At 29.0% G+C, this 26,813-nt stretch overlaps 2 protein-coding genes across 2 annotated transcripts; both read left to right on the top strand.

The window, feature by feature from the left end:
- Positions 1-4,226: 4,226 nt before the first annotated feature.
- Positions 4,227-5,906, top strand: LOC133795587 (uncharacterized). Its single transcript, XM_062233041.1, has 6 exons — positions 4,227-4,278; positions 4,380-4,481; positions 4,931-5,008; positions 5,084-5,154; positions 5,264-5,326; positions 5,413-5,906. The coding sequence occupies exons 1-6, from the start codon at positions 4,227-4,229 to the stop codon at positions 5,707-5,709; spliced, it is 663 nt and encodes a 220-aa protein (XP_062089025.1). The 3' UTR covers positions 5,710-5,906.
- Positions 5,907-7,134: 1,228 nt separating this feature from the next.
- Positions 7,135-10,502, top strand: LOC133797731 (protein SMAX1-LIKE 3-like). Its single transcript, XM_062235749.1, has 3 exons — positions 7,135-8,559; positions 8,730-8,949; positions 9,043-10,502. The coding sequence occupies exons 1-3, from the start codon at positions 7,364-7,366 to the stop codon at positions 10,246-10,248; spliced, it is 2,622 nt and encodes an 873-aa protein (XP_062091733.1). The 5' UTR covers positions 7,135-7,363; the 3' UTR covers positions 10,249-10,502.
- Positions 10,503-26,813: the final 16,311 nt, after the last annotated feature.

The following is a 26,813-nucleotide window of genomic DNA, read 5'->3' as shown; positions in this document are numbered from 1 at the left end:
GAGAAAAGAGAAGAGGGGAGGAAGAAATGGGCTCGGGTTGGGGATTTATTCTGAGAGAGTTTTGCCGACGCGTTTCGATGCGCCGACAAAAGTCCCTGCTTAAAAAATAAATGGAAACGCAGCGTTTTGTGTGCGACACACTTTTGCCAGCGCAATAAATTGCGTCAGCAAAATCCTTTCCCACCAAAATTTTGGCTCCATTTTCAACACGCAGGAAAATTCCCCTCAAAATTTGGCGCGTGCTAGCGGGAAATTTTTCCAACCTTTGTCAACGAGTTATGTGGAAGGCGCCGGCAAAAGGTGGTTTCGTCGGCGCGTAAACACCAAAAACAAGTTTGGTAAACTTTTTTTTTAAATGTTTTTTTATTTTTATTTTCTAAACTAAAAAATAAATATATTTTTTGTGACCACAAAAAATAAAAAATAAGAAAATTATAATAAAAAAGATCATATTAATAATATCCAAATAATCTCAAATTTCAATACTTAATATCTATTAATGAGATAACACAAAATCAATAAAGTCTAAACTTAAAGTTTAACCCCACAAGCAAAGGAAGTTTAACTAGAGATAAGAACTAAGCCAGAGAGAGATTTGAGCTAATTAAACACATTCTTTCATTGAGTAATTCAAACTCCTCATAATAATCTACAAGCATGGGATATGCATGTAACTAAAATCATACATGATAAAAATCAATACTTGCACCTAAAAATTAAGAATGCTAACCATTTCTTTCTCAAATGAATCAATATATCGAACACACTAGACTATACCTTAGATTTACTTCCTCTTTGAGTAACAACGCTGTTCTAGAACTCTGTCTAGCCTCTTGCCATGCATTTCAGGCAATGCCTTAATTTTATATTCACTTTGTAGTGCCACAAAGCCAATTCTTTCTTGTTCAAAAGACTAGAAATGGATTCAAAACCACTACATATTTGAATTGCAACATAACATATTTGCATAACTTTTTATCTTACACATTGAGTATCCAACATAACATGAGCCAACATGAGGTCTACAAAATATTGGTGCCCGATTTGGCCATCCCGCCATCTCATCTTTGCTTGGACCCCGGCCATAGTGAACCTCGTCATTGCAACGGTTATCAAAATGACATGGAAAAGTCATATCAAAGTTATCAATTTCACCAGATAAACCCCAACTTGCCTTTGGAGGCATATGATCCAAGGAATATCAATCTAAACTAATTATGATTGTAATTGTGTAATATTTTAGTAACAATATTATAAAGGACTTTTGGAGATGATGGTGTGTACCAATGATGGTGGGAACAGAAAAGATGAAGGCTCAAAATGAAATCAATGTACTCACATATCAATACAAAAATAAAATCTCATCATTGGGCATAAACAACTTATCACTTTTTAGTGAAAATTTGACTTTTAATGCATATAAGTGGATTGTATTTAAAAAATACCCTATCACCTATATGAATCTCATTTTGGTCCTACTATTTACCTTAGTACTCAAAATACCCCTGCCATTTGTTCCGACTCTCTCTTTTCTCCCTTGGTCTCTCTATATTCCCTCTCACTCTCGGTCCCGAACCAAAAATACTTTCAAAACCCACATTTGAATCTGTCGCAACCCAACAAAATCGGAGAAGAGAAGCATTTTCGGAGAAGGTCTTCGGAACCAACACTTGAACATTGGACCGAAAGCACCCAGAGGCAACCAAACAACTCCGAAGTAGACGAAAAACGACGTCAACAATATGATTTTTAAACATAAATGATAATTTTTTGAATAAAAATTAAGATTATATATTATATATTATTATAATAATATTTAAATTTATATTAATATAAGTATTAAATATATAGTCTTGTATTAAATATTATTATCATAATAATATTTTGTAATATTTAAATTCATATTAATATAATTAGTAAAAAAATTAGGATTGCATATTATAATCATAATACTATTTTATAATATTTAAATTTATATTAATATAATTATTAAATATTTATTCTTGTATTATATATTATTATAATAATGATATTTTATAAAATTTTAATTTAAATTTATATTAATATAATTCAGAAATATCTATTTCTAATTAGTTTTAAATGTATATTTCGTTAAATATTTAGAATATTCTGTTAAATATTTAGAATATTTCATTAAAGTTAATGAAACAAACCGTCAAAACCAAGAATTTCTATCATCTACACACTTTTTATATAGAAGAGATTTGTTTACGATTGCTATACTGAAATTCCACAACATCAATGACTTGCAATATTTAAGTTAGTTGTTTGAATTAACTTTGTAAGTAATTTCACTTGTTATATATGTTTTCGCAATATTTAAGTTAGTTGTTTGAATTAATTTTGTAAGTCATTTCACTTATTATATATAGATTGACCTTATTACTTAACTTTGTTTTTTATTTTTTTAAAAAATTAATAAATCATTTCAACATTTTATAAGATTTTGGTTTAGTAATATCAGTATATAAAAACTAAGTGAGATTTCTAAACCACATTATTTTTAATTGCTAACCATTTTTTAAGTAGGTGCGAGAAATATATAAAGAAGAAAAAAATTGATACATCATCAATCACATTATACATGGATGGAAATGAGACAGGTAATTGGCGGGGTGCACCCCGTCCCCGTCCCCATCCTCATTTATTATTTTAATCTTTATCTTCACATATTCCTCGTCGGAAGTGGGGTGAGGAATACCCGTTGGAGTGGGGAATCCCCGCGGGTACCCATTTATTTAAAAATAAAATAAACAAAAATATATTACCTAAAATTAATATATATTACACTATATTAATCACTCAAAGTATTAAATATGTACAAAATAAAATTAAAATTTTTTAAAATTACTAATATTCTACAAAATCACATAAAGAAATATGTAAAATTAATTTTAAAAATATTATAAAATTAATAAAAAATCAAACGGGATCCCATCAAAGTGGGGAGTGCTATCTACGTCCCCACCCCATTTAACATTTGGTGTTTGAAAATAGCCCCTTCCCTGCCCCATTCCTCATTTAGGTAGTGAATCCCCGTCGTATTGCCCCAATAGGCGTGGGTACCCATGGGGTCCATCTACGTAGGAAAAATTTACATCCCTAACGTTATATCATGTGTTCGATGCGAGGGAGTAGAGATATGTTTAGAGATGTCAATTTGATTCGACGAGGCAATGTACTCTGATGACATTTCTTATTAGTGTAATTTTTGTTTTCCAAATAAATGGGATAGATAATGAGGTAGAAATTTATTGATTAAAAAAATTCGAGGGAAACAATGGCGGTATTATTTGCTTTGCACCAAATTTGTATTGTTTAATGTATTATATAAATATTTTTATTTTATAAATTATAAATCCTTTTATATGTGTATTATTTTTTTATTTTATAAATATAGTATTGAAATTTTTTTTGGTGCAACCTCTAGAAATGAATACATAGGTGGGATCATTTTTATTTTCCGCATATAAATAAACTATAACTCAATATATTGCAGTTATAACAATAATACCGTTAATTTTGGAAATGCCTACTATAAAAAAAATAATTGGTTGAAATTTCTCTATTTGCCACCATTTTGAAGGGTTGCATTGAAGAATAATCTTATAGTATTATAAATGTTAAATAAGTATTTTGAAATTTGTTATTATCTGTAAAACTAGCAATTCCAAACCAAACCCCGTTGCATAGGTTGCTATAAATTATTTCCTTTTTCTTTTGTTTTATGGTTATTATATTTGCTTTTTAAAATTTGATTAAAACATTTTATTTTTATTAAAAATTAATATTTAATATTTTTTTTCAATGCTCACGTTTATTTTTTTTAAAAATCTTTTTCATATTCTAAAAAATATATATAAATAATATATATTTTAAATATTTAAATAAAATTAAAATTAAAACAAAAAATATAAAAATTTGTTAAAGTAAGAGTTTTTTTTTCTAAAAAATTATAAAAACAAGATAAAATAAAATTATTGAATTTTATAAAAATGAAATTAAAGAATGTCAAAAAAAAATATTAAGAAAAAGTGTAAAAATAAATTTTAATTTTTTTTAATTAATGGGTTGCCTAATATATATATATTTTTTGGGTGCAAATACAGTTATTGGTAGGTAGGTAGAGACTCAAGAGTGGGGGTTTAAGTTAAAACCCCTTTCTCCCACCACCTTCGCAAAAATTGCATTATAGGACGTCGGAGATGGAAAAAACCAGCAAGGAGCTTCTCCACTTGGAGCACGAAATACCCGTAGGTAAGCTATTACTACTCTCTCTCTCTCACAGTACCACCTCTGTTTTTGTAGATTTCATTACCATGCCTATTCAGTTCAGGTACTCTCTTTTCTGTGTACAGAGCCCGCTCTACTTATTTGTAAAAATGCCCCACTGACTTCTCAGTTAAAGAAAACCAATCCTCGTGGGCAACCCATTACTGCACCTCTTCCTCCGAGCCAAGGTACTCTTTTTTTTTTTTTGGTATATAAGTAGTTTATGTTCGAAAATTGTTGCCTAATAGTTTCTGAATTGAATGTGCCATAGTGTAGCGTTGATACTTCGTCTGATGATTGAGATGAATAGACAGGTCTATATGGAAGTATATTATGATCTCTATGATCTTTTGTTAATTACAATTTTCTGATTATGGTTTCTCTTAACTTTGACGTGTATGGTTTTTCTGGACAAAGTTTCAGTATTATTCTTATATATCAGCAATTTTCTTGGCTAAAATGGTTTTTATTTGCTGCCTAAAAAACTGTATGATCCAAATTAGTGAAGCAGAAGTTTTGCAGGGAAAGCATATTTTTTCATGAAAGGTGGCAATTCTATAATTAAGAATCAAAAGAAAATAGGATATTGATGGTTCTGGGATATACTTGTTTGGCGAGGCTCTTTGGCATGTATAAGTTGAAATTCCACCTCGTGGTGATCAAGGTTTTGGTGGTGTTCTATACTCTACAATCACCAGATTGATTGAACCACAAGGTGCCAAAAAACTGCTAATAATTGGTCCTCTAAAGAATATGTGTCATTTTGCTTAGCTTGTTTGAGTTGTTGCAGTTCTGGGAAAGGTAAAAGACTTTCTGGGAGTGCTATCAGAAGCTAATAAAAGATTGCAGGTTGATGCAAAGGTTGGCATAATAATCTTACCATTGAGGCTAGATTTCTATAATACAAGATAAAGCAATATCTTTATGTTTTATTATTACCACTTGGTATTTACTTGAACACTTATTGTAGGACAACATTGAAAACTATGATATTGAAGTGCTTAGTGGAAATGAATCTCAAATCATTGAAATGGTATCTCTCACTTCCTCTTTCTCTGCTGTTATTGCTTAAGGAATTTAGGAGTTGAGTTGAATCTCTTGACACATCTCAATTTAGAGGATTTGATGTTGGGCATTGCCGATCTTCATACACCAGAGGCTGTTGCTGCTGCTGAATCTGCAGTTGCTGCTGGTCATCAGCCAATAGAATCAGATGATAGCAGCGATGAGGATGATGGCGACAGTGACTATATTAGTAATGACCATGACGAGGAAACGTCTGCCAAAGATAATTCTTCCAATGAAATTGGAAGGAATAAATCAAAAAGACAGTCAAAGATTATTGATATGGATATCTGCAAACAAGTAATTGCAGAATATTATGGAGCATTGGATTGCCATTGCAGTTTCAAGTAGTCATAAAAAAATTAGAAGGGATTTGAAATGCAATCTTGTAGAAATTTGTGCTTGAAATATATTACCAGTTCCTATTCTGTATTAGTATCATTATTATTTTGGCAAGACATTTAGTACAATAATTCAACAAGTATACCTACCTCTTGCATGTTAACTTTTTGTCTCATCCATCATCTTTTTTGAACTTGTATATGTAAGAAACTAATTACTTTTATTTTATTCGTTAGATTTTGACAAATATTGGCCATCCATCCAACAATGTTAATGCATTGCAGTTTTGTTTTTAGTATGAAAACTTTATTAAAGAAAAAAAGGAGACATAACAAGAGATGAAAACAAAAGAGGATGACACAACCATGATCGGGCAATTGGGCCCAAAAATTGTCAGGAGGCTTGACATGAATTGATTCTTAATAGTTGTTTACTAATTCTTTGACTAGTCGACATAGTACATACCATAACATCGTAAAAATCTAGCCAAGTGGATACTTACCTTTGCCTACCTCAAAAAGTGTTATTAACATCAATAGACCAGCATTTTCTTAACAAGTACATATCATTAATGGCTGCATTTAAATACAGAAGTGCTGCAAATTCAGAATTTATTAACAATGAAATGAAGAAGAAAGAAAATGCGTTCGAAGGTAGAGATTGGCAAAGAAATACTAATGATTTCAAACAATGGAAAGCCTGAAAGCCAAACTTTTTGGAAGAGTAGAATAGAGGAGTATACTTTTAGTTTACATGGTTTTCATGCAATTTTGTGGTTTGATCATCAACTGATCCACAATCAATCATCAAAGCCATTATTCCTCTTCTTCGAGAAGAGAGAAAAAGAGAAAAGGAAAAAAGAGGAAAAGAAAAGAAAAAAATAAATAAAAAATATAAAGAGAGGAAAAAAGAGGAAACACCATTACAGTTCTCAATCCCTTCAAAGAGACAACACTAGTCTTCTCACTCTTTTTTGGTCAGGTCCTCGTAATTGGCGGACGACCATTCCTTAGCTTTATATCATTCCCTTTCTCTTTTCCGTTTTTCTTTTCTTTTTTTCTCTTTAGCTGCACAATCTGGGTTTTTGAGTTTATTCTTCCAAAACACATTACTCTTGATTTTATAAAGAAGTAAAAGTGATTATTCCCTTCATAGTGTTTAAAGCTTAATCTTAGTGCTTTGAAAATATATTATTTAGTTCCCACAATGTTGAGAAGACCAACTTTTGATTACCCAATAAACACTTTATATCAAGAGAGCGAAGAGAGAGAGAGAGAAAAGAGCAAAGTTTTGCATCACATGCAGGCCACTTTCACACACACAAAAGCCAAAATTTCCCTCACTAACAAGAAAGGAACAAAACCCACATCCCATAATATCTTTTTACACCACTCCGTTCACTCTTCCTCGAGCTAATATAAAAACCATATATATATACACACACACCATATAGCCACTTCACTTACAATATATCCCAACATCCACATTTTTCTTTAAATATCCAAATGAACCCCATTAACCCAAAAACAATAAATATTTAAGTAGTACTAGTAATAGTACTTCTTCTCCTTCGTTCCCTTGACACATAAATCCTGGAGATACAAGTATTTAGTTTATCCACTGCCAAAAAAAATTTAGTTCACCTAGTATTTGATCAAAAAGAATGAGAGGAGGAATTTGCACATTACAGCAGGCTCTTACTGCTGAGGCTACCAGCTTAGTAAAACAAGCTGTTAGCCTTGCAAAACGGCGAGGCCATGCCCAAGTAACTCCTCTCCATGTGGCGAGTGCCATGCTTGCAACCTCCACAGGGCTTCTTAGGAAGGCCTGTTTGCAGTGCCATTCTCACCCCCTTCAGTGCAAAGCCTTGGAGCTTTGCTTCAATGTGGCTCTCAACCGCCTCCCGGCATCTAGTCCTAGCCCATTGTTAGCCCCACACTATGTTAATCCTTCCTTCTCCAACGCCTTGGTTGCTGCCTTCAAGCGCGCTCAGGCTCACCAGCGCCGTGGTTCTGTTGAGAACCAGCAACAGCCTATCTTAGCTTTAAAGATAGAGCTGGAACAGCTTATCATTTCTATCTTAGATGATCCGAGTGTTAGTAGAGTGATGAGAGAGGCTGGGTTTTCTAGTACCCTGGTGAAAAGTAGAGTAGAGCAAGCTGTTTCTATGGAGATTTGTTCCCAAAGTCCCGGTAGTAATGGTCAGTCTAAGGAGAGTGTCAAGCCTCTTAATGGTCTTGGTTCTCACGTGTCTCAGTCCATACCTTCTAGTCAGTTTCCGGTCTCGGTTAGCAAACCCTTTGATCAAATTAGACAAGAGGATGTGAATAATGTGTTGAATGTCATGTTGAACAAGAGAAAAAACACTGTTATTGTGGGAGAGTCTTTGGCCGCAGCAGAGGGTATAGCCAGGGGAGTGATGGAGACGTTTGAGAGAGGAAATAGTTCTGGGAATTACAGGTACTTGCAGTTCATCAGTCTTCCTCTCTTCTCCTTAAGAAATATCTCAAAAGAGGAGGTTGAGCAGAAGCTGATGGAGCTTAGGTGTGTTGTTAAAAGCTATATGGGAAGAGGGGTTGTCTTGTACTTAGGTGATCTCTCATGGGTTTCTGAGTTCTGGTCCAGTTGTTCCCAGCAAAGAAGAACCTCCTACTTTGCCATGGAGCATATAATCATGGAGCTTAAAAGATTGGTCTCCGGAATAGGGGACACCAGTGGTAGAGTGTGGCTGATGGGAATCTCAACCTTCCAAACTTACATGAAATGCAAAACAGGCCATCCTTCACTGGAGACGATTTGGGAACTTCATCCTCTTACAATCCCAGTTGGAAGCTTGAGCCTAAGTCTCAAGTTTGAGAGGTAATAATTTTTTATGATACGATTATTGAAGTTCATAGTTAAGGTTTTACTTTTACGTATCAATTATTGAAGAATTTTTAGATAGGACACATTTCAGCTTTCACTATTTACTTTTTATTCTTTTTGTGTAAGTATGATTGATACTAAATATATTGTTGTTATTCTTATAGTGATGTGGAAGCTGAGGTCAGTATCAAGGCATCCAAAGATAAGTCTGGTCAGCTACTGCTTGAAACTGCTGAAGAGAATAAGCACATTAGTTGCTGTACTGCCGACTGCTCCTGTAATCTTGACAAACGTAAAACCAACTCCAGTACTGTCTCAACCTTACCCTCATGGCTCCAAAAGTGCACAGAAGAGAGCAAAAGAAACGCTACTAGCAAAAATCAGGTTTGTACATTAATTTAATATTTACACAGTTGGTAATTATATATCATTGAAATGATCATCATTCTAATGTTCTTTTTGTTTACTCTTGAGCAGGAATATTGTATCACAGTTGGGGATCTATGCAAGAAATGGAACTCATTTTGCAGTTCAGGCCCTAAGTACTCCAACTTTGCTGAAAAACCCTTCAACTTTTCATCATTATCTCCTACAAAGCCTTTCTCATCTCACGATTGCGACCTGGGACTGCATGATCAGTCTCACCAGAGCGGGCCAGTTACTTTAGGGCCCAAACAGTCACCAAAAGAGTACCAATTCTGGGTTTTGGAAAACAGTGACGATGGCTATGAAAGCAATGTGAAAATGTTCATTCCAGAAGGAAACCATGAATCAGCTGCAGCTAAACCTGAACTCCTTTCAAATCCCAACTCGAGTCCAAATTCAGCTTCTTCAAGTGAAGTAATGGAGGAGGACCAAGACGAAGATCTTCCAAGTTTCAAGGAGCTAAACTCCGAGAACCTGAGAATTCTTTGTGATGAGATGGAGAAGAATGTGCCATGGCAGAAAGGTATCATTCCTGACATTGCCACAACCATTCTTCAGTGCCGGTCAGGAATGAGCCAAAGGAGAGGCAAATTCAAACTCAAGGAGGAGAAAGAAGAAAGCTGCTGGCTCTTCTTTCTTGGTGCTGATTCCAAAGGGAAAGAAAAGATTGCAAGAACGTTGGCCAAGCAAGTTTTTGGCTCTCAAAATGAGTTTGTCTCGATTGGTCTGAGCAGCTTTTCATCATCAACGAGAGCTGATGATTCAACTGAAGAATATTCCAAGAACAAAAGGACTAGAAATGAATCGGGTTGCAGTTATGTACAAAGGTTTGGTGAAGCAGTGAATCAGAATCCACATAGAGTGTTCTTCATGGAAGATTTGGAAGAAGTTGACTATTATTCTCAAAAGGGTATCAAGAATGCCATCGAAAGTGGAAGAATAACACTTCCAGATGGCGAAACTGTTCCCCTCAAGGACGCCATTGTCGTTTTCAGCTGTGAAAGTTTCAGTTCAGTTTCCAGGGCCAGTTCTCCCACAAGAGGCCAAAAATTATCTGATCCAGTAATTATCACAGAGAAAGCAGATCAGAATAATAATGATGGGGCTGACATGGAGGACAAAAGCCCCTGTGGTTCACTAGACTTGAATATTGCATTTGAAGATGATGACGATGAAGAAGATCATCATGATGAGGATTCAGATTCCCACGTTGGTTTATTGGAAGCTGTTGATAGGAAATTTACTTTCTTGGTTTAAGAATTTTAACAGGGAGGGATGGGATTTAATTTATTATCAGTTAACTTTTAATTGCAGTTTTTTTTTTCTTTTTTCTTTTTAATTTAAGAATTACATTTTAGGTTATTACAAGTGCTTGGTTGGTGGTATGGTATATGGGACTCACCTAGGAAAACACAATGTTGTTCACTTTGTATTTTTACGTGCAGAAGAACATGTGACGAATATAAATAGACTGAGTAATTAATTAAAGACAATATGTATATTTCTCTCTACTCGTCCTTATTTTATAGAAAGTGAGATTTTAACAAATTTATGTTTTTTTTATTCGACTCACACGTCGTTATTATAAGGGTATTTTAGGCAAAAATTTTAGAATGTTGAACAATTAATCGAATTTTAAACAAAAATTATTTTACAAAAAATTATCAAAAGTCAGTATACAAAATAATTTAAAAAAAATATAATTTTCACTAATTTCTCGTATTATAACCTATAAAATATATCTATAATTTATAAAATGTTCTTTGGAACATATACATTACAATCTTGAGTGGTAATTAATGTATATATATATAAATATATCATGGGTGATTATAAATGAAAGATATTAATGAATAGTATTAGGATTAGTAGTGGTCACTCACAGTTTGTAATCCCACTGTGGACCATATATTTAAATAAAGTTGGAAGATAGTGCATTAAGCAACACAGTTTGAGTCTTTTAATTCAGAAGAGAGAAGACTAGCTTGTATTTCTTTTTGACAATAAGTAACGTGATGTATGATTACTAATCCCAATATGTGATCTTCCATACACACTCCTTTCCTTGACTAATTTTTTATGCCACGTCCCTACACAATATATATGTATATGTGGCTTTGGACCAATAATGTACTTTTTATACATAGTAATTATTATTAATGGATACACAATAAAGATTATAATGTCATATATATATATATAAATCTAGTGGTAATATAATAGACTAGAAAGTGTTTTAATACATAAAGTCATAACATTATTCTAAAAGAAACACAATTAAATCTCTATTAATTAATATATGAAAAGAAAAAGGTGGGGAAAAGATGCTAAAAATCTATAATGCTGGTTTTAATACAACGCACACACTAATAAAAAAAAAGGTATAGATTTGAGAATATTTTACATTCAAATTTGGAGTAAAAATAGTATTTCAACACGCGCAGCAAGCATATACAGTAGCTACGAGAGTTCAAAACGAAGAGGACTACTACGTACGTAGTCTGATTTAATATATAGTGTATTATAATATGCATGAAATAGTGACAAAATGTGAGAACTTGTTTATAAAGACTAAAGCAAAGTAAACAGAACAGAACAGGTCCCTTCTTCATGCTGTACGTACTTTTACTTTCATTTCAAGCCAACCCCCCCAAAAAAAAACTATAGCCTCATCTAGATCTAATTAACTAGTTATGAGCAGATGTTTTTGTACTACGTACTGAGGAAGTGTTAGTGTACATGAATTCATATATGGGCCACCACAGCCACAAATATATACACTGTTTTGGTTGATCGGATTGGATTGATCATTAGTTGTGTTGGGTGGAGTTGTATATACTGCTTTCTTAGGCTCGAAAAGGGTGATAATACGAGTATATATATATATATATATATATATATGACCCTAAATAGTGTTCCCACTTGTAAATGTTCCCTAAAGCTAGTGAAGTCCTTGCTGTATGCATGGTTCGCCTTTTGCATCGAAAGATAATATATATACACATATTTGTAGACTCCTCTAGATCAGTCCATGTATATATACAAATATTTTCAGTATAAATATATAGAGAATTTCTATATATTTTAAGTCATATCGGTGGGCTTTTCTATCTTCTTAATCTGTGAACAGTTTTTGGTGCGATTTTTTTTATGACCATGTATATTGTAGTTATTTAGAACATCTGTAAATTTCCATAAACTTTTGAATAGTTTACCGTACCAAAAATTAAATTCAAACATGTTAATTTCTACATGCATACAAAAATTAGTCACGCATGCAACAACATATTTAAACCTGATTTTTGGTGCCGAAAACCATTCAGAATTTTCTAAAAATTACATTAATACTCTAAATAACTACAGTAATTATAAATAGCACCAAAAACTATTCAAATATGGATAATAATAACAGTAACAATAAGGATAGTGGTTAAAAGCTTAAAGTGAAATTCTACTAAATATATATATATATATTCATTCCATATTATTTATTTACTCCAAAAAGTGTAAATGCTATATATGTTAAAAATATGTTGCAGGCGCCTACCTATTCAGACGATTTTATTGATATCAACAGCGTACTCACACCTTTTTCCAAACGTTGAAATGCGCATGCGCTTACAAAAGTGTCATTATTAATTTCTTGAAATATTTACAACTAACTTTTGTCTTAAATTAATAATAATAATAATGGGATATTAGTTTCAGTACGTAATTTTGATCCTTTTTGTGCATAAAATATAAAATATACGGTAGGTTTAATTTTTTTCCATAATTATCGATATTATCATTCTTTTTATTAAGATTTGTATAAAATAATTAATATTTTTGTCTTTAAATTTTGATAATTATTAAATTGTATCTCTTTAATTATAAAAATTTACAAATATATTTTTTTATTAGTTATTAAAAAATTCAATAAAAGGCTAAAATTATTTAAAATTCATTTTAAATACATTTAAGTTAAAAAAAACAAAAGAAAAAACTAAATTGTTACAAATAAAAACAACATATTCCCTTCTTCTTCTTTATTCTTTTTTAATATATTTTTCTAATTACTTACTATTTTTTCATTTTTGTCTAATATTTGTAATTAATTAAGTTTTATACATTTCTTTTAAAATTAGTACATTTTAAATTTATAATACTATATATATTTAATTTTTTAAATTATTTTAGGGGCAAATACCTTACCTATTTCTCAAAGACAAAAAAATGAAAAACAAAAGAAGATGATTTTGGTTTCATTCTAGTTAATAATAGTTGAATAAATAAATAAAGCAATTAAGAAATATATAAAGAAAATGTAAGCATACTTACAATATTAAGCCCGTTAATAAATTAAGTTAATTTATTTATTAAGTCACGTCATTTTAAAATAGACTATTACATAAATATAAGCGCACACTAAAATCAGTAAGTTAAAAAGAAAATATAAGTTTGAAAATTATGGAGAATGTTAGAGATAATTGGGTCAACTATGTTAATATCGTATATATATATTCAATAATAATAATAATAATAAAGGATTTTATTTTTGAAGTACTAATAATAAAAAAGAATTGAAGTAGTATATATTATAAGTAAAATTAATGTTAGAACGAATTGGTCGTCTATGTTAATATCACATATATTCAATAATAATAATAATAAAGGAATTTTTTTTTGAAGTAATAATAACAAAAACAATTGAAGTAATATATACATATATATCATATTAAAGTAGAACAATGAACAAAAATCAATAGAGTTAGTGTGAAAATAAAATGCATATATAAAAAAGGATGTAATTGGAAATCTGACAATTTTTTCACTAAGCTATATGGCCTCTTAGAATATATATAAATAAGCAGGGAAAAAGTCTATATACGTAGTCTCCTCCTACTCTTTTCATGAAAACTTTATCTTCTTTTTATTATATCTTCTTTCTCTGTTCGATAGGATTTCGTAATTATTTTTTGATTTCCAATGTTCATTTCATATGAGGTTTTTTTATTCCCATAAAATACTTTTCATCTTGTTTTTCCTGTAACACATATATAAGAATCTAAATCGATATTTTGTTTGTTTTATATTTTATATATATATATATATATATCTGAGCTTAATTATGTTATCACACGAAAGATTTTAATAATACGACGAAGAAGGTCTTTCGGGTTCACAGGTTGAAGAACTTAACTAGTGATGTGATATCCACACACACACATATTATATAATCTTCTAATTGATAGTGAATTTTCACTTAGTTGAGAGATATATATAGTAGTGGTATAACTTGTGTTGTTTTATTTCTTGGAGAATATATTAATTAATATAGGAAAATTGTGTGTATTGTTTGTCAAAAAAAAATGTGTATTGTACTGTTGTTGTAGTAAACAATTTATTTTAATAATAAAACATTTTTTTTATTTTTGTTTAAATGTATATTTAATGAAGAAGAAAAAAGACATTTCAAAAGGGAAATTTGAGTTTTTACACTTAACGAAGTGTCCTAAATAAAAAAAAATGAGTCTTTTAATTATTAAAAAAAAATGTTAAATCTTTTAACAATACTCAAAATACCACTCTTATAATTCTTTCCATCCACTTCCTCTTTTCTCTTCCATCTCTCTCCCTCAATTCATTCCTCTCAACTCTCTCTTTAGAAAAAAAAATTCATTGGTAAGGTAAAATATAAGAGAACTCAAAGTAATAACAAATATTCTTTACTTAAGGCACTAAAATACTGCATTTCGAATAAATCTGGGCATGATTTTGGGTTTTTTTTTTCAGATATGAAACTTTGAAATTTGCAGAAAATCGACGTGGTTGGATGGTGCTCGATGTCAGCTCGATGGGGCCTTCAAAATCAAGATTTTCATGAAAAAATCAATGTTGCTCAATTGTGGTTCGATGATGTTTGATGTGATTCTTGCAAGATACGTAATTTTTCACTCGAGTGTCCGTTTGGGATGATTTGTTTTTTTATTTTGAGTATTTTTTCAAGATCTACACGTATGAGATATGTATATACACATTTGGGAAATGTAAATCTTGAAAAAATGACAAATGCAAAACATACCTCATGTTCAAGATATGTTTTGGTATTTTTTCAAGTTCTAAACTTGAAAATATATATGTGAACATCTAAAACGTGTAGATCTCAAAAAAATACCCAAAATACCCAAAACTCGGGTGTCCGTTTGGGATGATTTGTTTTTTTATTTTTGGTATTTTTTCAAGATCTACACGTATGAGATATGTATATACACATTTGGGAAATGTAAATCTTGAAAAAAATGACAAATGCAAAACATACCTCATGTACAAGATATGTTTTGGTATTTTTTCAAGTTCTAAACTTGAAAATATATATGTACATCTAAAACGTGTAGATCTCAAAAAAATACCCAAAATAAAAAAAATCACCCCAAATGGATACCTGAGTGAAAAATTATGTCTCTTACAAGAATTATATCGAACCACCATCGAGCAACGTCGATTTTTTCATGAAAATCTTGATTTTGAAGGCCCAATCGAGGTGGTATCGAGCAACAATCGAGCAAAATCAATTTTCTATAAATTTCAGAGTTTAAAATTTGAAAAATAACTCAAAAATCATGCTCAACTCGATGGTTGCTCGATGGTACCTCGATGGGACCTTCAAAATCAAGATTTTCATGAAAAAATCGACATTGCTCGATGGTTGCTCGATGGTGATTCGATGCAATTCTTGTAAGAGACATAATTTTTCACTCAGATGTCCGTTTGGGATGAATTTTTTTTCGATGTAATTCTTGTAAGAGACATAATTTTTTACTCGGGTGTTCGTTTGGAATGATTTTTTTTATTTTGGGTATTTTTTTTGAGATCTACTCGTTTTAGATATTCACATACACATTTTCAAAGTTTATAACTTAAAAACATACCAAAACATATATTGAACATGAGGTATGTTTTGCATTTTGCATTTTGTATTTATTTCAAGATTTACATTTCCCAAATATGTATATACACATCTCATACGTGTAGATCTTGAAAAAATACTCAAAATAAAAAAAAATCACCACAAACGGACACCCGAGTGAAAAATTACATATCTTGCAATAATTGCATCGAACACCATCGAACCTCCATCGAACCACCATCGAGCAACATCGATTTTTTCATGAAAATCTTGATTTTAAAGGCCCCATCGAGCTGGCATCGAGCACCATCGAACTACTTTGATTTTCTGCAGATTTTAAAGTTTCAGATCTGAAAAAAATCGCAAAAAAAAACTAAAAAATCATGCCCAAATCTATTTGAAATGTAGTATTTTAGTGTCCTAAGTGAAGAATATTTGTCGTTACATTGATTTCTATTATATTTTTACCTTGCCTGTAGATTTTTTTCTAGAGAGAATTGAGAGGAATGGGTTGAGGAAGAGAGAAGATGAAATAGATGGGAAAAATTATGAAAAATGTATTTTGAGTATTGTCAAAAGAATTAGTATTTTTTTTAAATGATTTAAATACCTAGTATTTTTTTTTTACTTTCATTAAGCATAAAAACTCAAATTTCTCTTCTTCTCTTTCAAAATGAAGAAAGATGATTCTGTTATGTAACACTCATGGCAACACTCATGGCAAATTATATCGTACTTCTATACATAATGAGTTATTCATTTTTCGTCGTCTCATAAATAAATATATATCTTATGATAAATAAAACAAAAAACAAAAACAAGTTGCAATAAGTACGATTCAAAACGTAAGAGTTGTGCAAAGGAAATTCAACTTTATAACTTTCTTCTTAAAAATAAAAGAAAAAGAAAAAAAAATTTATAAAGTTATTTATTGAGGAAAAAACAATAAGAAGCTATATATAGCATAATATAATTACTTTTATGAACTGGAAGTAGATATATTTGGCACTTTCTGTTTGATTCGTTTGTTTTAATTAAAATCTAACATTCTCTTCTTTAAAAAGAGAAGTAGCCGAGTTGATAAAAGAGCTTAAAGAAGATCGAGTAGATACAAAGACAAGCATCTATCTTTAGACCATAAAGACATTTTAACTTTATAATCATGAAAGTGATTCCATATATGTTAACATAAATATAACCATATTTATATAATATATATTTATATTTATACGATACATTAATAAATGTTGCTGAAGGAATTTCAAAGTACCTGATCATGTTACTCTATAAGAAATTTATATAACAATAAATATCAATCCTAAGTTTGAAAGCACCTGATCATAATTATAATGTAGTTCACTTTCTTTCAATAATATATTCTCTCTTCTCGATCTCTCTTTTTTTTTTTTTTTTGATAAAAGACCAATTTCATAACCTATCATAACCTAATAAATTCAACTTTTCTTTTTCACTGACCAATGTCAATAATAATAATAATGTACTGATGTAATAAATACCATTTTTTCATGGCATAATAAAGTGATAACAAATAAATATAAAGTAATTAAATGCTTCCCGATCCAAGGAGAAAAGGAAAAGGTATAAGGTGGTTACAAAGTAAAATTTGAAATTTTGAATTAAAAAAAAAAAAGTGTTGAACAGAAAAAAGAAAAGTGAAAAGTGAAAAAAGTGGGATAAAGAGAAAAGTCCGGTTCTACTTCGATTTTAGAAAGCTTGGTCAATTTGAAGCTAGCTTAAATATACCTTCCCCAACCTAAAAGAAACCATTTTTTTTCTCAAACAAAAGAATTATTAAAATGAGGAAAACATTCCCTTACTGTTTAATATATAATTATATATTTATATAATCAGAGAATTTAAGGACAACATTCTCATCCCAACATTTGCTTTTTACTAAATTATTAGTAACACTAGGGCTTTAAATGTAGTGCAATAAAAGTAGTGTATAGTAATTTTTAGCTCATTTTTATAAAATTGAATTTCAATAATGGTCTAAAATATAGGCCAAATTTGGCACATACTAAAAATTGTATCAAATTTGACACTAAATATAACATGAGTCAAATTTGGCTCACAATAATATCACATTTTTTAAATTACTTCTTTGCCCCTTATTAATATAAAATTTTAATTTATCTTTTAATAAAAAAAATTAATTATCTTTTGTATATTTTCAATAAATATTATTACTTATATTGAATTTTTTAGCTAGTTTACAACTAGTGCATTAAAGTACAAATACAAAAAATAAACCGAATATATCATTGGCACATAATTTAGAACAAATTATATACTATTCATTGGAGATGTTGATATTACAATCTAAAAATATATTTTTTGTGGAAACTTTTGGTCAATAGAATAAATAATAATAATAATGCCATCAATTGTAAACAGAGAAAGACATTAGAAATCATATTGTGCATTCAATTTAAATATAACTTACTTCCACTATCAAATATAACTTCTTATAGTTTTCTTCTCAATACTGTTTCTTTTTTCTTTTTGAAGTGACTTCTCAATACTGTTTTTTAATGCATTTAATTATAGAGTACTGATTGATACACAACTAAATTGCACACACTAATTACTAACAATGATTTGTATTTAATTTTAGGATATCTGGGACAAAAATATTTAAAGTAACATTTAAATATTAAAAAATTTCTTTTACAGAAAAAATACTAAAATTGTTAAAATGTAGCATTTAAATACTATTTTTTTTTTTGTAGGTAGCAAAAATATTCAAAGTTGCTAAAAAGTTGTACTTTTATTGCCAAGTAGTTAAAAAAATATTAATATAAATGTATTTTAAGTTATAAAAATATATAAAAAATAACTTAAATAAATTCTAAAATAAAAAAAATAGTATTTTTAATGAAAAAAATATTTTTGATTGAAAATAGTTAAAAAAAAAACCAATAACTAGAAGGGATATTTGTAGTGAAAATACATAAGTTTTTTTTTGTGGCTAAAGTACCTTCCGTCAACATTTTTTGGCATCCGTAGGTACCTGACCGTTAAGTACTAGGTAAGTGCCTATGTGGCACTTTCTGATTGGTCTGAGTGGATATTTTTAATTAAAAAAATCCATTTATATATTTAAAAATTAAATAAAAATCATTAAAAGTCTAATTAAAAATTATTTGAAATTAATTTTTTATATATAAATTAAAATTAAATATTATTAATTAAAATCCCTAAAACTAAAAATCTAATAAAAAATTAAACAAAAATCTTGTTAATAACTAATAAAATCTAAAACTAAAAGAACTTAAAAAATGAAAAATCGAAGCTTGTTCTCTTCATTTCCCTTTTCTTCTTCTTCTCAGGTCCACCACCACCGGAGTTTTGGGGTGACTCGCAGTGCAACGAGGTGGAGTTATGGTGTGACGGAGACGAAGGCTTGCAAGCTTCTCAGATCTTGGCAATAGTACTGTCGAGTTCGGGGCTTCTTAGATCGATGGTCAGAGTTGGTAGGGTTGGTGCTTTTCTAGTCAAAGTTGGGGCTAGAGAAGACAAATCTATATGGATTTGGAGCTGGTGATGACAAATCTACATGGAGCTAAGGTGTTCGACGTGATTTGGGTGTTCAATGGGATCAGGTGTTCTAGGTAGTCAATAGAATTTGGGTTTTCAACGAGATTTGAGTGTGCTTGGAGTAATCGGTGTTGGTTCATGGACTGGGAACATTGGGCGACTAGGCTCGCAAGCAACAGGAAGGGAAGAGCTGCAGTGATCTCAACTTGTTCATGGAGTTTTTTTTTTTTCTGTGTATGTGAAATGGTACCAATAATTGTTGAAGAAGATGAAAAATGGTTTTGGGATTTTATATGAATAATGATGTTGATAGTGTTGAAGATAATTAGAACAATGGTTTGATGATGATAAAATAAATGCATTGATTTGTACAGATTTTAAGATTAGTTTTGATTCTAAAATTGATTTTGTTCATTTGAAGAATCTGATATCTAAGTTGTTTGTATATTTTTATGAATTTTGAAATTTGTTTTGATTATGTGGTTCGATTGAAATGTTAATTTTTTTTATGATTTGGGAATACAGACTTTGTAATTGTTCTTGAGTTTGGGTTAGCTTGAATCTTGTAAATCTAGGTTTGTGAATATGAACAAGCTTAGGTTTGTAAATCTAGAAACAATTCCTTTTTTGGCTCTTAATTGTTTTAAATTTATTTTAATTTTGATAATGTTTTAATTATCTATTTATTAGATTTTTGTTTTATTTTTAATTAGATTTTTAGTTTTAGGGATTTTAATCAATGATATTTAATTTTAATTTAGTTAAAATATGAATTTTAAATCATTTTTTATTTTTTTATTAGATTTTTATTTAATTTTTAAATATTTCAATGAATTTTTTAATTAAAAAATAGAAATTCCACTTAGACCAATCAAGAAGTGCCACGTAGGCACTTACCTGGTACTTAAGGCCAGATACCTACGGATGCCAAGAAATGTTAACGGAATGTACTTTAGCCGCAAAAAAAATGACTCAGGTATTTAAGTGTTATAAATTGAAAAACTTAGGTTTTTTCGTCGCAAATATCTCTAATTAAAAAACTATTAAAAGAGAAACAAATTTATTAAAAAACTTTATTATAATAAAAAAAATATTTATTTACTATTTTCATTAAATAAAATTATTCTTTAATTTTATAATTAATTTAGACTATTTTTTTTCTATTTCATATAATTGTAATGATTTTTTACAACTTTAAATACATTTGTATTTTTTTTAACTATTTGGGTAGTAAAACTGCAACGTTTTAGCAATTTTGTGTATTTTTACCGTCAAAAAAATAAGTTTGAGTATCTAAATGTTACATTATGTAAACATTGAATATTTTTACTGCAAATATCTTTAGTTTTAATCGTAAATAATTTTAAGTAAACACTACTACCTCACTTTTATATGAAAAAACTTAGACAGTTATATATATAATATCATTTATAACAATAAAAAACAACAGTTGTTTACAATTTTCTTACATATATAACCTCTATGATAATGATGTCTTCGGCATAACATTAGGGGGTCGTTTGGTATGCAGAAATCTAGACACGGGAATGAGAATCTGAACACTTTCTCATGTTTGGTATTGGGTTTAAGTTTTTATAACCTGAGAATCTGTACTCTAGGAGTTTTAACTTTTCCTGATTCTAGGTTCAAGTGAAACACATCTGACAAGTAGTTTTCAGATACCCATGAATGTGAAACACTTCAAAATTATTATTATTATTATTATTTTTAAATCTTAAACCAATATTTTTTTAGTTAATAACTTATTTTATTTTTGAAGCTTATAATATAACAACAAATATACATATATCAAACTATAAAATGATAAATAATATTTGTTTATTTAAAGAAAATGATTTGTAAATCCTTTATATCATTACTTTAGTTTAAAATAACAAATGAAATATTATTAAAAATAAAATAAGAGTATTTTTGTAATTTTAAAAATTATACTTGATTCTAATATTTAATAGATGTATTTTTTTTAATTTTGTTAAAAAATATTTCATAACTAAAATTATTTATAAATTATTTTGATGAAATATATTATTATATTAATTTTATGAAAATATGAAAACTTAACAGATTCATATGCACAACCAAATACAGAAAGTGATATACGCATAAATCATAGATAAGATTACAGTGCACAACCAAACACAATGATGTAAGTTTCCAGACTATCAGATTATCCTCTTCAACTTTCCTAGTAATATGAAAATTGTGACCTCCTCGTACTAAACGGCCCAAAAATAAATTTGTGGTTTGCAATTTTTTTTTTTTTTGTTATACACAAAATTTGTTATATGTCATATATCTTTAGTCGGTGGTACTTACAACTGTATAATAGATCTTTTTTAAAATATATATATATAAAGGAAAAAACAATTCAAAAGGGCACTTCATCCCATTTTAATTTTACATTTTTTTATATATAATTTTAGTGTCTTCTCTACATTTATAAATAATTATTTATTCTTTCAATTTTTTTTTTACTAAAATATATCTCCTCTCCAATCTTTCTTTCTCTCCTCGTTATTTCATATTTGAAAGGAATAAAAAAGACTAAAAAAATATATAATTATTAAAAGCTAAAATAAAATCATTTAATATATGGTGTATATAAAAATTAAAAAAAAATAGAATTTTAATAATATATATTTTAAATAATAGAGTATAGAAGCCATTGGAATCCTCTGAAGTCACTCCCAAGTATACTCTGCTCACTTTAACGACATAATAATTATTTTGCTTTTTCCTTTTTCCTTTTTCCTTGCATACCAATAGTTACATTATTTTCACATACTATTTTGACCATATATTAATATTGTCATTTCAGTATAATATTTCATCACACATCATAATCAATATATATGTGGTCGCATATTTTAATATGTTTTAATATATATATATATATATATATATTGTAACTTCTTTTTTCTTTTTCTTTTTCTTTTTCTTTTTTTGAAAGGAAGATATATTGCAACTAAAACATATTTAATAGCAACAAATGTTTTTTTCACAAAAAAAAAAAAAAAAAAGTAGTTAATCATTTGGTACCTTATATTTTTGCAAAGTATCATTTTGGTACCCTCTGTTTTCAATAATGTTCATATGGTACTTTGTATTTTAAAATAATATATATTTGGTACCTTAAACTCAAATTTAATTAATAAAATTTTACTAATTTAATCAAACTGTTATCAATAATGTAAGTTCCAAATTTAAATTTAATTACTTAATTACATATAACTGATGACAGTTTGATCATATTGACAAAATTTTATCTATCAAATCTGAGTCTAAGGTATCAAATATGTATACTTTTAAAATACAGAGTACTATGTGAGTATTATTGAAAACAGAGAATACTAAAATAATACTTTGCAAAAATATAAGATACCAAATGATTAAATTCCAAAAAAAAAAAAAATCATTAATTAACAATATAAAATCACGAATTCTTCAACTCTTGTCACAATATTTGTGACTAAAGTGAGTATTTTTTTTAGTCTATATTTCTTAGAACCAGCTTGCACAAACCTAATAATAATTATATGACAACAAATAGATTGTTATATATTTATATATATATATATATATTTATATGAATGACATCAAGTCAGAAAGAAGGTATAATTAATTGGAAAAAAATGGAGAATATTTAACTTTTCACATGGATGGCACTTACAATTACTCCATCAATTGTTAAGTCTTATTATATTGCTTAGCATATCATTATAAGAACTACTTCCCATGATTGAATTGAGTATATAATAGTTTAGTCCTAAATTTATTTCTTATTTTGAAAATAAAATAGGATATGTTACATTCAGAACTAAATAATCGCTATAGATTATCATATACATTAATATAATAATTAAGAAGTTGTACACAAAGCTTTTTACATAAGATCCCATGTATTATAATCTAATTATATAATTATTAACAATATGCTGTAATATTTAATTTGCTATAAAAGTATATTCACATACTTTCGTCTCTATACGTAGTGAGGGCAGATATATATATACATATATATAATATTGTTTTAAATATATAGGTACATGATTACAAACATGTATGTATATATATATATATATATTATAGGGTAATTTTTGGATGCATCCCAAAAGAGTTACAGTGGTGCATTACCTGGTGTTTTTTACTCGGCAGTATTTTGAGCCAATTTTTTTTTTATGACAGTATATATTGTAATTATTTAGAATATTTTGTAAATTTTTAAAAAATTATAAATAATTTACAGTGTCGAAAACTAGATTTAAAATAGATTATTGCACGAGTGACTAATTTTTTTTTATGCGCGTGGAAGGTAATATGTTTGAACCTTATTTTTGGTACTGTAAATTATTCAGAATTTTCTGAAAATTTACAAGATGCTCTAAATAACTACAATATACACAATCATAAAAAAATTCACCAAAAATATTTTACGGGCCAAAAACACCATAGGGGTACACCAAAGAATTTGCATATATTATATACATATGTAGAGTGGCATGAACAGTAATCAATCCATCTAAGGCATATGCTAGCAGTTGTTTAGGTTCCTATCTGATCTAAGCTGGAGCCAATATAACATTCTCATCAATATAATGTGTAATGGGTGGATAGCGCTAGCATTATGATGAGTTCTTAGATGTACGGCTCTACCTAAACCAGCCAAAGCCTTTTTCTACTTTATACCCTATCTCACTGTTCTACTTTAACAAAAGAAACCTCCAAACTAACTTTTCATATATATTATTTATATTTATATATATACACAAACACTTATTATAGGGGTAAACATATAGTTCTGATCGGGCCAATATAGAATTTTCTTGGTATAGTTTACCAAACATATTGAGAATAATATTCACAATTCGTTTTAATTTCTGATTAAAAAATGAACGATAATAAATGTTAAAAGAAATACTATGTTTATCTCTAAATAATTGAAAAAAAGTATTTTTCTGGTCCATAGCTTATTAATACGTAATTTCTTAGCTAAGTTCCAGGAGAGTAATTGACCTAAAAGAATTTTCTAGCTAACCAATCGTAACATGCATTATAATAGTATTATTAATTTACAAATTGCATGATATTTATTTATTAATTGAGCCTTACAAAATCAATATCTCTTTAATATTATTCTAATTAATCTCAGTGAAGATTTGATCTGAAGCTTTTGAATATATATGATACCACCAAGATGCTTTACCTAACTTAATTAGTCAAAGTCTTGCTCATTTCTAGTTCAATATACATATATATAAATACAACGATAAACCATGTAATGCAATATAGGTAATAAAATAGGAACCCAATAATAATAACCATGATGGTTTCATTCATATTGTTTATTAATAATATCTCAACTATACAAGGCTAAGAATTAATCATGTCATAGACTCAAAAGTATTGTTTCCTTTATTTAGACTAATAAAAAATTGTAAAATAAATAGAGATTTATTAAATTTAATAGAAAGAGTAGTAATGGGAATGGCTCCCAGAAACATACTCAATCATATTGTCTCTCTTTTTTGTAATGCAATATAGGATAGAAATTGGTATAGCCATCGTCACATAAAGACAACACCTCGAGCTTCGTTCCCATTATTATCCACTAAATGATTATAGATAGAGTTTTTCATTTAAAAGCTAATAATTATAATAATAAGCTATATCATAGGTATATATTATCCGTGTGATTGAAGATTTAAATGAAGCTTTGTAGTTGTTGTTGTTGTTGTGTGTTTAATTAATTCTCTTAAAAAGTATAATGATATAACTAAAAATAATTGGACCTATTGTATTGTATGAACTTCCATTTGAAAAGCTTGTTGTATATAATATGTATAGCTCTGCGCAGACTTTCAGACCTATATGGCTGTAATTATAATATACACATGTGTTTTGGTGATTTTTTTTTTACTATTAAATTTAGAAATGAAATTTAAGACGAGTTTTGAGGTCGTATTTGTAATACATCGAGTTTGAAATGTAATCACCTTTTTGAACTCTTTTTAGTTTTTGGAGATTGTTTATTTGCTATAAGATTTAATTATGTCTTCAGCTAATTAATTAGTTACCAACCAAAGTGCTACCTAGGATTTGTTTTATACAACAATATATATTTATTCGGAAGATTAAACTTTTTGTTAGAATATCTGAATCGATAATGAGAAAAGCATTATTAAATATTTACCTTAATGATGTCAAACCACACCAAAATATAACTTTAGTGAATGTCTCGAGGCAAATTTAATTAAAACAACATTTTTTTACATATATAAAATTAACCATATATCGTAGAAGGACTAATCACTTCTGAGTTTTGTAGTGGTCATCTAAATTATGAAAATGATTGGCTATGCCATCAAAACATGACAACAAATAAAGTGAATTTGTTTCTTCATTGATTGAATACATAATTATCTTCTTCTTTTTTTTTACATTAATTAGCTCATACCTTTGGCTTTCCACTTGTTATGATTTGAAACAAGAGGGGCCATTGCTATACAACAAGATGCAACGAAAGGGATATGACACTAAAACATTCTTCTTGTAGTTTTTGCTATTGGTAAATATAAAATATATATATATGTATATGTATACATTATTTTTCTTGAACCACCTATAATTGAAGTACACATACCAAATGGGCTCTAAAGGTTGTTTGATTACAAAGAAGATATGGGGTCTAGCCGTCATCGACATATGATCTTAGAAATATGATCTAGAAATGATTACAATTGAGAAAAAGTAAATGTAAAAGAGACACATATAAAAAAGTATATGGCCCCCTCTCTTCTTGTATTCTTTTTAGGGTTCATTAATGCTATAAAAGTATTCAAATCATAATCAATACATATATAATCAAACTTTTTAAGGGCAGTGCATCTTTTCTATTTAATTACAACTCTGTCTCATCCAAAAACTACTAAACTCCACACCTCAAACTTTTCATAGAGAGAAAGAGAGAGAAAGAGAGAAGCTGTGGCTTTTATCAAAAGATAGCAAGCAGACAAAGTTTCCACAGGTTAAGCTTTTGCAGTCTTTGTGGAAAGAAGGAAACAGAGAGAGAGAGAGAGAGAGAGAGAGAGAGAGAGCAGGTAACGGCTGTTTACCACAAGGGCATCATCTTTTAAAAGCTCTTCTTTTATGTTACAAAGAAAATAGTGCATGAAAGTAAGGGAAATTCTAGCTCGGATCCCCAAAACCATATATGCATTATCATTCTATAATTGAAATAATATGTAATTATCCTCACTCTCTAACTTTTTGGCTATTAATGATCATGAGATTCATATGTTATTCTCTCACAAAGTTGAAGGATCACAAGCATTAATAAATTATTGGAGAGAGA

This window comes from Humulus lupulus, chromosome 8, assembly GCF_963169125.1.
Source record: "Humulus lupulus chromosome 8, drHumLupu1.1, whole genome shotgun sequence".
Classification (NCBI taxonomy): Eukaryota; Viridiplantae; Streptophyta; class Magnoliopsida; order Rosales; family Cannabaceae; genus Humulus; species Humulus lupulus.
This window is presented reverse-complemented; position numbering and strand designations above follow the sequence as displayed.

Bases quoted from the DNA above. Each gene is read 5' to 3' on its own strand.
- LOC133795587 (XM_062233041.1), top strand. From the start codon at position 4,227: ATGGAAAAAACCAGCAAGGAGCTTCTCCACTTGGAGCACGAAATACCC. The intron at 5,155-5,263 runs GTTGGCATAATA...CACTTATTGTAG, and splicing joins GATTGCAGGTTGATGCAAAG to GACAACATTGAAAACTATGA. The intron at 5,327-5,412 runs GTATCTCTCACT...CTCAATTTAGAG, and splicing joins AATCTCAAATCATTGAAATG to GATTTGATGTTGGGCATTGC.
- LOC133797731 (XM_062235749.1), top strand. From the start codon at position 7,364: ATGAGAGGAGGAATTTGCACATTACAGCAGGCTCTTACTGCTGAGGCT. The intron at 8,560-8,729 runs GTAATAATTTTT...TTATTCTTATAG, and splicing joins CTAAGTCTCAAGTTTGAGAG to TGATGTGGAAGCTGAGGTCA. The intron at 8,950-9,042 runs GTTTGTACATTA...ACTCTTGAGCAG, and splicing joins ACGCTACTAGCAAAAATCAG to GAATATTGTATCACAGTTGG.